This window comes from Trichechus manatus, unplaced genomic scaffold (genome assembly GCF_000243295.1).
Source record: "Trichechus manatus latirostris isolate Lorelei unplaced genomic scaffold, TriManLat1.0 scaffold00001, whole genome shotgun sequence".
Taxonomy (NCBI): domain Eukaryota; kingdom Metazoa; phylum Chordata; class Mammalia; order Sirenia; family Trichechidae; genus Trichechus; species Trichechus manatus.
Window position 1 is genome coordinate 16,964,296 of NW_004443937.1, and position 12,233 is coordinate 16,976,528.

Sequence of the window (12,233 nt, forward strand, 5' to 3'; positions counted from 1 at the left end):
CAGGGGCACATCCCCTCCCTCGCAGCCTGGCCAGCCAGGCTCCCATTCCCTGGCCCTCACAAAACTGCCAGTATTTTTAGCATTGGAAGCTGCAAGGACTCAAACCTGACAACTCAGCCACCTCGTGACACTGGATCTGAAAATCTGCCACAGTCTGGCCACCTAGGCAGCAGGCTTGTCCCCTGAGCTAAGCCAGAACCTCTTGCTGCCTTCATTTCACTGGTCCCAAGAGAGACGTTTGGGCAATCACCTGCTCAGGCAAAGAGGGCATGAGTTTATGCTCTAGCTTCTGTTTTCAATCAGAAAAGAAACGTGTCACCCTTCTTTCTGACAAACGCAAAGGCCCACTAGGGTCAGTCCATCAGAGTGTCTTGTGGCAGAGTCAGTATCTGCTGGGGAGGAGCCTGGCGTGAATGCACTGAGGGCTGTGGCCATGTGATCTCCCCTGCCGGGGGGGCGTCATAAGATCAAAGGGGGAGTGGGCCTCAGTGGACTGGTGAGCTACCACCACCAAGAGGGGCTTGCTTGGGAGGGGCTGTGGGTGAGGGTGGGTACCTGGTGGAAGACGAGAGCAGAGAGTCTTGGCCATTGTTTACTGGGCTCTTGCTCCAGGTTAGATGTAGGGGGTGGCCCTTTGCAGGGATTATGGGATCTGGTCCTCACAACTTCCCAGGGAGTCTGAATGGCCATTCCCACGTTCACACTGAGGGAGCTGGCTCAGGGTGGGGAAGTAGCCTGCCCTCACCAGTCAGGAACTGTCCCAGGACACTCCTTCCACAGTCAACATTCAGAAGCCACCTCCTTTCCCTCCCATAAGTTATTTCATCTCTGACCCCACTCCGGTACCTAGACAGGGCTGGCACACACAAGGGGCTCAATGAACAGTTGGGCAGCCCTGAGCCCACTCGCTCCTGGTGGCCCACTGCTCAGGCTCCCAGCGGACTGCAGGGGTGGACAAAGACTAAGCTGCTCATTCACTTGGTAGATGTGTAGCAGTAAGCAAAGCGTGTCAGTGCTCTGGGCCGCAGTTTCCTCCACCATGGAGTGGGACAATCGTCTCCACAGTGGCATGGAGCCCCTGAGCCAGCCTCGGGGTGCTGTTCGCTGTTCTCAGGCCTGGCCTCCTGTATGCAGCCTCTTGGCAGGGCCTGGGCGTCAGGTCTCTCCACAGGGGCATCTGGTCTGGGCTTGAAGAATGGTACAGAATCAGCCAGAAAGAAGGCAATGTGAGAATTCACATTTCCATTTCCCACGGAAGAAACTGAAGCTCAGAGCAGGCAGGGGCTCACCCAGGCCAGGCAGATTGAAGTGCAAGAATCCATGCTGGGGCCAGGTTCCCATGGCCGTCCCCACTGTTCCTTCTGTTCCAGGTGGGACTAGCCCAAGCCAGGGTTCCAGAGAATATCAAACATGATTCCAGTGCTCCACACGTGCCTCCTTCCCCCTCCCCTCTCCACCCTCGGCTTGCCTGGCACCTCCTCTGGGGAATCTGCCCTGATCCTCCACCTTCAGGGACGGCTCCTCCCTCCCCAGTGCTGGCCCCAGAAGAGGTGCCAGGCGAGCCAACGGTGGGGAGGGGAGGGGGAAGGAGGCCAGTCCTTCTGGACATAGTCATGCAGACTGTGACGTGCTGGTCCGTGTTTCTGCCACTCCCACGGAGACACCCCTTGGGGTAGGACTCTGTTGGAACAGTCTCTGCCTCTCCAGCCCTGGGCCCAGGGGCTCAACTGGAGCCTGCTGAGCTGGACTGCATTGCAAAAAGGATACCAGAGCCCCAAATGCCGGGAGATGACTGCTCCGCATGGTTTGGAGAGACTGGGGCTGCCTGCACAGACAAGTCTCTGCACTGCCAGGCCCTGTGTTGGGCCCCACAGAGAACAGAGAATGGGCCTCACAGTCCCTCATCCACTCATTTGTTCATTCCACCCCAGTCTATTCCACTGACTCGTTCATTTGTTCACTCACGTAAGTGCCATTTCCCATTCTATGTAAGCATCCTCTGTGGCGTGAGAAACTGTGACCAGGAAGATACACAGACAGGCTCCAAACCCGGGTGTTGGAGAGGGGCAGAATCAGGAGCCAGGAAAGCCTGGGGATCGTACTCAGAACCCCTCCAGCCATGAGCGGGCTGTGGCCCCCTGCTGTCCACCCTCCCACCCCTGGTACCACGTAGCAGCCCCACCCATCAGCACAAAATCACAGGCCCCTGCACTGACCACCACATAAGAGGCCCGCCGAGCAGAAGAGCTGGAACTGCCCCTTCTCCCATACCCCAGGGAATGGAGTTTTGCTTTGCAACCTCACCACTGTGCTGACAGCAGCCCTGCACAAAGATACCAAGGTTGGAGGCGCCTCAGCAGAGTGCACAGGTGAACTAGTCTCAGGGTACAAATCTCAGCTCTGATGCTTTTATCTACGTGACACTGTGCGAGCTGCACTGCTCATCCCGAGCCTCAGTTCCCTCATGTCTGCAATGAGGTAATCGGAGTGCCTGGGTGCTGGGATGATACATGTGTGAGTGGGGCTCAGGGCTGCTGTCACCACTGCTTCTACTGCTGCTCATGACCCTCAAGTGCTGGCTTGTCTTACAGAAACACATCCGCTCCTGAAGCCCGTGAAAGTGTGGTCAGTAAGAGTTATTAAACATCACCCAAATTTGATAAGCCTAAATGAAAATTAGCAGGACCCTAGATCTCTATTTTGAATACTGTCTGAGGTAGGGTTGGAAGATAGGCCTCCTAGGCTGGAAAAACCAAACTGAATGCCATCGAATTGATTTCGACTCATAGCGACCCTATAGGACAGAGTAGAACTGCCCCATACGGCTTCCAAGGAACGCCTTGTGAATTTGAACTGTTAACCTTTTGGCTAGCAGCTGTAGCTCTTAACCCCTACGCCACCAGGGTTTTCCCTAGGTTGGAAAGTACTCAAAATACACAGCGGCCACAACCATGGACTCAAATATACCAACAATCGTGAAGATGGCACAGGACTTGGCAACGTTTCATTCTGCTGTATTTGGGGTTGCCATGAGTTGGAGCCAACTTGATGGCAGCTAGCAACAACAACAAATTTCTGTTTCAGGGTTTGCCTGATAATCCTGACTGCCCCTAAACCCACACATGTTCCTAATGCACAGAAGACAGGACTGCAGGCACTTGGGCAGGTCCAGCACTAGGGCAGGACCACTGGCACTCAGGCAGGGCTGAGGGCACTGAGGCAGGACCACTGGCATTCAGGCAGGGCCAAGGGCACTGGGGTAGGACCACCAGCACTGGGGCAGAACTGCCAGCACTCAGGCTGGCTGGCCGGCCGGCACTCAGTCTGGACCACTGGCACGTAGGCTGCACCACCAGTACACTTGCAGGGCTACTGGCACTCAGACAGGGCTGTGATACGTGGGCTGAACCGGGGCCCTCAGTGGGTTAAGGTGTTCAGCCACTGCTGCTCTGGCTCTTCTGGAGGAGTGTCTGTTCTCAACTATGTCTCGCCATTGAGCTCAGTGTGTTGTGAACTGTGTGGTCACCCATGAGGGCAGTGATACGGGGGACACAAGTAGATTTGGACCTGCATGCTCTAGTAACAGGCTTTAGTTGTATGTGCTGCAGATCACCTCTGTACCCATTGCTGAAGCAGACCCCATCATACCCTCCCCAGGTCTGCCGGTTCAAGAGCACTTTGGGGGAGTTGTGCCACCTACTAGGGATTTGGGCTCCTCAGAAGGCTTGCCAATGCCGGTCCAAGCACATGTAACAAGGCTATAGGGCACGCTTAGTTATTCATTTCAGAAAAGGGGTAAATACGCAGTGACTCACAGCTGTTGCAAGGGACAAGTCCCCTGCCTGCACTCCTCAGGTAGTCCTTCTCTAACTTGACATCCTCAAAGAGTTCCTTTTTCCCTGCAAAGTGAGGCAGGAGTAGGGGAAGGCTAGCTGGAGCGAATACTAGCACTCAGCACCGGTTGAGGGGAGAGCAGGACAGACGGCGTGCCATGGTGAGAGGTGGGGGCCGGGTGCAGGGAGCCAGCCCACAGGGACAGAGGCCCCATGCTCAGATGAGCTTGGGCAAGCCCCTCTGCCCCTCAGAGCCCCCACTGTGGGACAGAGATGGTAAGACTAACTCCCTGGGCTGCCCTGAGGGCCAGGTTAACCACCACGAGCGTGCAGCACAGCGCCGGGCACCTCAGAAGCACTTAGCAGTAAACAGAACTGATGGTATGATGTGGACAAGAATAAACTGTTTCGAGGAGCCTCACTGAGGCCCGGAAACTTCCTCCAACTAAAAAAAAAAAACAGTTGCTGCCAAGTCAACTCCCACTCACGGTGACCCCATGTGTGTCAGAGTAGAACTATGCTCCATGGAGTTTTCAATGGCTTATTTTTCAGAAGTAGATCCCCAGGCTTGTCTTCTGAGTCACCACTGGGTGGACTCAAACCACCAACCTTTCGGTTAACAGCAGAGTCCGTTAACCATCTGCACCACCTAGAGATTTCTTTTCCTTAAACTATCTCTTCACATTAGCAAAACTTTGAGGCAGGCTCCTAACTCACCTTACAGCACCTTTTATCGTCCCAGGCCTCACAGACAGAGGCGACTTCTCTGAAGGCAGCAGTTAGGTAAATGGAGGGCTTTCCAACCTCCAGCGTTGCAACTTTCTGAGAAGGCTTCTTGGGTGCCAGGAAAGATGGGGACAACCCTCTACCCCTCTGATTCCCAACAGCATCTTCTGGGAAGCCTGGCCCTATGTTAAGACCCTTGTTTCTCACATCCATGTTTCTGCTTCATAAAGCAGTCTATTTACATTGTTATGTTTTGGCTATGACTGTTGAATCTGAGGACCAAATGTCCTTCCTAAAATTCAATCAGGAGTTGCAAATTGCTACAGGTCAAATTTGCATAAAAATACAATACTTATGCTCATCAAAAGACTTTATCAAAAGAGTAAAAAGACAACCTACAGAGACTGGGAAAAAGTCTTTGGGAATGACATATGATAAGGGTCATATTTCCAAAATATATACAAAACTTCAACAACAAAAAGACAAATAACCCAATTAAAAAATCGGTAAAGGACATCGACAGACACTTCACCAAAGAGGACTGTGGTGAAACGAGTTCCTTTATGTGGCCTTTTGCCTTGGTGTTTTGGAAAAACAGCTTGAGAGATTTCCCCTCTAAACCCTGAGGAGTTACCTTTGCCCTAGTCTTCTACCCCAGAGGATTTGTTACTTTAGTCCAAGTTGAATGACATTTACGCAGAGCAGGAATTGGCAGATCTCCAGGTCACCACAGTCCCCACCACTCCCTACTACCTGCCACCTGGCCTCTTCAAGGCCTGAATGGCCCTGCCCGGCTGACGGAGCACCCGGGAGGAAACTCTGAGGAGCTCTTCAGTTCACTTTCGCCACAGCAGAAGGCCCACCTCTGGCCGTGCTCTGCTCCAAGGAGCTTCTCTCCCACCTATCTGTCCCTAATTGCACAGCCACAGCCCTGGGCCTCACCAGCCCCAGCACTTTCAACTTGCAGCTAGCTGCGCTCTCTCCCCTCAGCTGGCATTGGTGTTTATGGTTTACTGAAGACTCCTTCACAATAAAAGCACTTCAAAAAGGTTATAAGTGATTCTGTGGGAGGAATCAGCAGAAGAGACAAGCAGGAGATGTGATGGAAAGTGGGGGTGGAGGGAGGGAAGATGGGGGGTGGGATGAAAGGATGGGACCAGTTATATTTAATAAAAAGCTTAAAAGCCACAAACAGGAAGCAGACCTATTAAAAAGGCAACACTGACCTAACAAAGGAATGTGAACTCAAGCTGACTTCAGGAGTGTCACCGCCATCTCTCCTCCCTCCCCATCTCCCAGAGCAAGCCCCACCGCCACCCCCACCCCCCCAAACAAGGTTCCTCTCAGCTCTGGCCTGGTCTGGGAAAACCCCAGGTGTGCCCCGGGCTGGAGGAAGGGGAGCTGAAGGGAAAGCCAGCCTGATCCTATAAACCCCAAGGCAGGCTGAAGGAAACAGCCGGTGGTCTTTTCCCCTCTGTCTGCACCAGCAGGGCTACAGAACTGTTTAAAAAGAAAAGGCTCACAGCCTGGGAAGGAGCAGGATCTGGGGTGTGGCTGGCAGGGACCCATGATCATGAGTCAGCCCCCCTCCAGTAGCTCAGCTCCAACCCAAGTCCAGCCCTCTGGTGGCCCCCATGCCCTGCCAGTGCCCTGTACTCCTGGCCCAAGTGAAGGAGGCCAGGAGTCCTTCCTGGCCAGAAAGGCACCCCACAGTAGGTGCAGGGCACTTGGCCCTTGGGGACTGGGCATGTTCCCAGGAGCCCTGAGAGAGGCACCATGGGCCCTGGTCTTCACAAGGGCTCTCTTTTGGCTGAGGTGAGGACTCAGAGCTGCTCAGAGTCCGTGGCAGGGGGAGGACAGGTGACTGTGGCCTGGTTTCTGCATCTGTGAAATGGGGATTACAGCACCCCTCAACAGAGTCCTTGGGAAGGTCCAGAAGGCCTCTGGTGATCACTGACCTCATGAGAGGCCACTGGGCTTGAGGAAAGGCTGACGAGGCAAGGGTCCCCCGGGTCAGGCTCAGGAGAGCAGAGGTAGCTAACCTCATCTGGTAAGTTGCCAAGGTAGCTGGCTTTCCTGTTTCCTTGTCGGAGCCTGGACACTACCCTATCTTTAGGAAGTTTTGCAAAGAAGTGACAAACCAACATCACACTGTTCACCTATCAAACCTCCGGATGGCTTTCCATCCCACAGGGAGTAACACCTAAAGTTCCGTAGGTATGTGTAGTATAGTGTATGCGCTGCTGAAGCGACCATGAGTGTGTCGTACAGTAAAGTGCTACGGTGACACTAGGTAGAGGGCATGTAGGTGTTCACTATAATGTTCTTTCAATATTGCTGTGTGTGTCAATGTTCTCATTAAAGATGGTGGGTTGTGGTGCACTACATAAATGCATTACTATAATCCACCATCCTTACCCTTAACTGCTGGGAACTACAGTGCAGGTGTGGCCCTGCACCCCACGCCTCCTTGCTCATGGCACTCCCGCCACAACGACCGCCCAGTCCTCAAACACACACACACCTCAGAGCCTTTGCACTTGCTCTTCCCTCTCTCTGCAGAATGTTCTTCCCAGATATCCATGTGGCTCCTTCCCTCCTTTCAGTCAGGCCTGTACTCCACAGATATGTCTTCAGGGAGGCCTTCCCAGTAATTCTCATGCCCTGTCCCTGCTTGATTTTTCTACTTTTCTACAGCACAAGTTATCACCTGATTTGTCATATATCTAATCAGTATTATACTGTCTCCTTCCACTAGAACATAAGAGCCATGCCCCCAGCACCTAGTACAGTGCCTGGTACACAGAAGGACCTCAAAAAAATATATGTTGGATAGATAAATGAATGAGTGACTGAGGGAATGATTAAACTAAAGAGATCCAAGAGCTTTATCTCCAACAGCAAACGTCCACTCTGGCCCACGGTGTGTTCCCCAGCGATCCGTATACCCTGAGGCCCTGAATCAGCCCATTCCCTGGGTGCCACACCTGTCAGGGCCCCCAGGACACACTGTACTCTAACTCTCGGAAGCGTGTCCATCTCCTCAGTCCTGACATGTGAGTCACGTCTGCACCCCTGTGGCCAGCAACAGGCTGAGCACCAAGCATTGGTCAAGATATCCTGGTGGGCAGGACGACGCTCTGCCTCCAGTAAGGAGGCTCCCATCACTTCTTTCCAGCATGCCATGTGCCCAGAAACATGTACATGTGTGAGAGTGGGGGACTCAGAGCTTCGGTCTCTGCTGGGCAAGAGAAAGGGGCTGCTCACGCTCTAGGCAGCAGCCCTGGGGGCACCAGGGCAGTGCAGGCCCTTGGTGGGCTCCCTCAGTCCCGCTCTCCTCCAAACCACCCTGTATGACCAATACTGCCACCCCACTTCACAGAGAGGTGCAGCGATTCATCTGAGGTCACATCAGGAGGTAAAGTTGGGGTAGGAAGTCAAGCTCAGGCCTGGACACTGGCCAAGAACTGGTCTTGATCCCCAGGCCAGGCTCTTCCCAGGACCCACACTGCCTTCTGGCCATGAACCGGTGAGGCCAGAGGCCATGATGCCATGTGGCCTAAGCCCTGTGTGTTAGCCAGGCAGGAGACAAACCTGAGCTTCTGGCATCAGCCAAGGAGTGTTATGCTGGCACATCTCACCATCTCTGCGTCCCTTGCATGGCACCCTGCGAGCAGAAGGAAAACAACTGCACTCACCAGGGATGTGGACCTTGAACTTGCCACTCTGGCCGAAGGCGCTGTCAATGACCCCCAGCTCCCCAGTGGACAAGTGCACCTTGAGTCCTACGAAGAGCTGGATGTTGGTCTCCTTTTTGAACAGGGAGCGGCCGATCACGCTGTAGTCGTCCATCACCTATACCCACATACCCACCCAGGAAAAGAAGGCATCAGTACCTGCCAGGTAAGGTCATGGGGGCCACGTACCCCCGCCGTCCCGTCAGCACCCCGGCCAGGCCCCACACAGAACCCCGACAGGTGGAGGATGCTCATTCCCATGTTACAGGTAATGACATGCACAGAGGCAGGGGAGACATTTGTCAGCTGCTATGACTCTTGCCACTGCTGAGCATGGAGCACTGACCATGGGCCAGGACCAATGCTTAGTGCCTCACATGGATGAACACACGAATCCCCCAGTAACTCCATAGGCAGGTTCTCTCTTCCAGTTCACAGACAAGAAAATGGAGCATGGCAGAGTTCTGGAATTCATCCAAGGATTGCCTCTGTCCAAGTAAATGTGTTTATGGGGGCAGGGGCAGGCTTGAACCCAAACCCTCAATGGTAGCACCTCATTCCTGACTCTCAGGAGCCATTCATGTACCTTGGCCCATCATCCTACCTGCCAGATGTCCCCAGAACTTGTCCACTCTCCTAGTTGAGACGTTCACGGGCACCCAGGGCCAAGAGGATGATGTCCACCCCCGAGCCCAGCATCTAAGCCTTCTCTCTCTGGCCCAACCTCTCTCTGGTCTGCCTCCCACTGGGTGTCTCTGACAATCTGGTCTCTCACTCCCATCCTGATACATGCCCATACACCCCACCCCAAGGCTTCTCTCTCGATAGCTGGCTCCCCTGCCCAGAGCCCCTTCTCAGGAAGGCCTCCTCCAGGAGCTCTTCTCAGTTCTCTCCCAGCCAGGGAGTGTACCCTGGCTGTGTGTGTCCATGGTTAGCCCCCTTGCTGGGCCTGTGCTCTCATGGCCCCTAACCTGTGCATGCCCAGGCTGAAAGGAAGGACACACGTGTGCATGTAAGCACTGATTTAACACAGCCCCGATTTTGTCATGTGTGTTCATCTTGAGCCTTCTCCCCAGGAGGCTTTACTGCAGGGAAGACTGGACATGTGACTGATTCCTTCCTGATGCCCTGGCAGCTCAGGCCTCAGACACTCCCTTTAAGGGGGAGTGGGAGGAGATGGGACAGTGTGGAAGGCAGCATGGCCAGGTGCTTTCCCCACCACCCTACCCACTCCTCCCTTTACCATCTCCCTGCTCAGCCTCTGCCTCCAATATCAAACTCGGGCCCCTGGATAAGAAGTACCCTCCAATCTGCACCTGCTACATTACAAGCATACACACCTTCTGACACACCCACTCTACTTCTAGGAATTTACCCCACAGCGGGGCTTGCACGTGTTCGAGACGACGGTGCATGGGTTACCCACTACAGCAGGGCCCATCACAGCAAGACGGAATGGCCGGTAGGTCCACTGTGCTCAGTACAGTGGACGTGTCCACAGTGACTCTGGCAGCCACGGAAAGCATGGGCAGTGCTCAGGGACAGGTATGAATGATCCTAAGACAGAGTGCTCAGAGTGGAAAGCAAAGTGTGGAGTAAGACACAGAGGATGCTGCTGGCAGTAAACAAGTGGGAAAGTGGATGGATGGGGAAGGAGTCATGAGATGATGATGACCTGGTTGCCTCCAGGAAAGGGAACCGGGTGCCTTAGGGGTAGGGGAGAGGGGGAGCTCCCCTGCCTATTCTTTTCTACCTATTCAGAAACAAATTAATCAAATGAAAAAATTTTTTTATTGTTGTAGTTTAAATGAAGTTTACATTTCAAGTTAAGTCTCCCATACAAAAATTTATACACACATTGTTATGTGACCCTAATTGCTCTCCCCATACTGTGACAGCACACTCCTCCTTTCCATCCCTCATTCCCCATGTCCATTCAACCAGCGCCTAACCCTCTCTCTCTGCCTTCCCATCTCGCCTCTGGACAGAAGCTGCCCGTTTAGTCTCTTGTATCTACTTGAGCTAAGAGACACACTCCTCACAAGTATCACCTTATGTCCCACAGTCCAGTCCAATCCCTGTCTGAAGAGTTGGCCTCGGAAACTGTTTTAGTTCTGGGCTGATAGAGAATCCAGGGACCATGCTTTCTGGGGTTCCTCCAGTCTCAGTCAGACCGTTAAGTCTGGACTTCTTACTAGAATTTGAGTTCTGCATCCTACCTTTCTCCTGCTTCATCAGGGACTGTTTGTGTTTCCTGTCAGGGAGGTCACTGATGGTAGCCGGGCACCATCTAGTTCTTCTGGTATCAGGCTGATGAAGTCTCTGGTTTATGTGGCCCTTTCTGTCTCTTGGGCTAATTCTTTCCTTGTGTCTTTGGTATTCTTCATTCTCCTTTACTCCAGGTGGTTGGGACCAACTGATGCACCTTAAGATGGCCGCTTGCTAGCTTTTAAGACCCCAGATGCCACTCACCAAAGTAGGATGCAGAATATTTTCTTAATAAGTTTTGTTACGCCAATTGACCTAGATGTGCCCTGAAAGCATGGTCCCCAGACCCCTACCCCTGCCACTCTGTCCCTTAAAGTGCTTGACTGTATTCAGGAAACTTGTTAGCTTTGGTTTAGTCCAGTTGTGCTGACTTCCCCTGTAGTATGTGCTGTCCTTCCCTTCACCTAAGATAATTCTTATCTACTACTACCTAGTTAGTAAATAACCCTCATCCTTCCTCCTCACCCTCGTAACCATCAAAGAAATGTTTTCTTCTGTTTAAACCTTTTCTTGAGTTCTTATACAATATTTGTCCTTCTGTGACTGACTAAATTCACTCAGCATAATGCCCTCCAGATTCCTCCATGTTATAAGATGTTTCACGACTTCATCGTTGTTCTTTATCATTGCGTAGTATTCCATTGTGTGAATATACCATAATTTGTTCATCCATTCATCCATTGATGGGCACTTAGGTTGTTTCCATCTTTTTACTATTGTGAACAGTGCTGCAATGAACATGGGTGTGCATATATCTATTTGTGTGACGGCTCTTATTTCTCTAGGATATGTTCCAAGGAGTGGGATAGCTGGATCGTACAGTACTTCTATTTCTAGCTTTTGAAGGAAGCGCCAAATCGATTTCCAAAGTGGTTGTACCATTTTACATTCCCACCAACCGTGTGTGTTCCAGTTTCTCCACAACCTGTCCAGCATTTATTGTGTTTTTTGGATTACTGCTAGCCTTGTTGGGGTGAGATGATATCTCATTGTAGTTTTGATCTGCATTTCTCTAATGGCTAATGATCGTGAGCATTTCTTCATGTGTCTGTTAGCCGCCTGAATATCTTCTTTGGCAAAGGGCCTGTTCATATCATTTGCCCATTTTTTAGTTGGGTTATTTGTCTTTTTGTTGAGGTTTTGCTGTATCATGTAGATTTTAGAGATTAGACACTGATCGGATTTGTTATAGCCAAAATTTTTTCCCAGTCTGTAGGTTGTCTTTCGACTCTTTTGGTGGAGTCTTTTGATGAGCATTAAGTGTTTGATTTTTAGGAGCTCCCAGTTAGCTAGTCTCTCTTCCTCTGGTGCTTGTGCATTGTTACTTATGGCTCGTATTGTGTTTATGCCATGTATTAGGGCTTCTAGCATAGTCTCTATTTTTTCTTCCATGATCTTTATCGTTTTTGATTTTATATTTAAGTCTTTGATCCGTTTTGAGTTAGTTTTTGTGCCTGGTGTTAGGTATGGGTCTTGTTTCAGTTTTTTGCAGGTGGATATCTAGTGATGCCAGCACCGTTTGTTAAAGAGACTGTCTTTTCCCCAGTTAACGGACTTTGGGCCTTTGTCAAATAACAGCTGCTCATAGGTGGATGAATTTATGTCTGGATTCTCAATTCTGTTCCATTGGTCTATGTATCTGTTGTTGTACCAGTACCAGGCTGTTTTG

At 51.8% G+C, this 12,233-nt stretch overlaps 1 protein-coding gene across 1 annotated transcript in view; it reads right to left on the reverse strand.

Moving 5' to 3' along the window:
- The window catches only part of EEFSEC (eukaryotic elongation factor, selenocysteine-tRNA specific), a 297,040-nt gene that overhangs the window by 35,189 nt on the left and 249,618 nt on the right, over positions 1-12,233 (reverse strand). Inside the window, exon 6 of the mRNA XM_004368396.3 lies at positions 8,258-8,414. Within this exon, the coding sequence (XP_004368453.1) occupies positions 8,258-8,414 (157 nt within the window). The remainder of the gene's footprint in view (positions 1-8,257; positions 8,415-12,233) is intronic.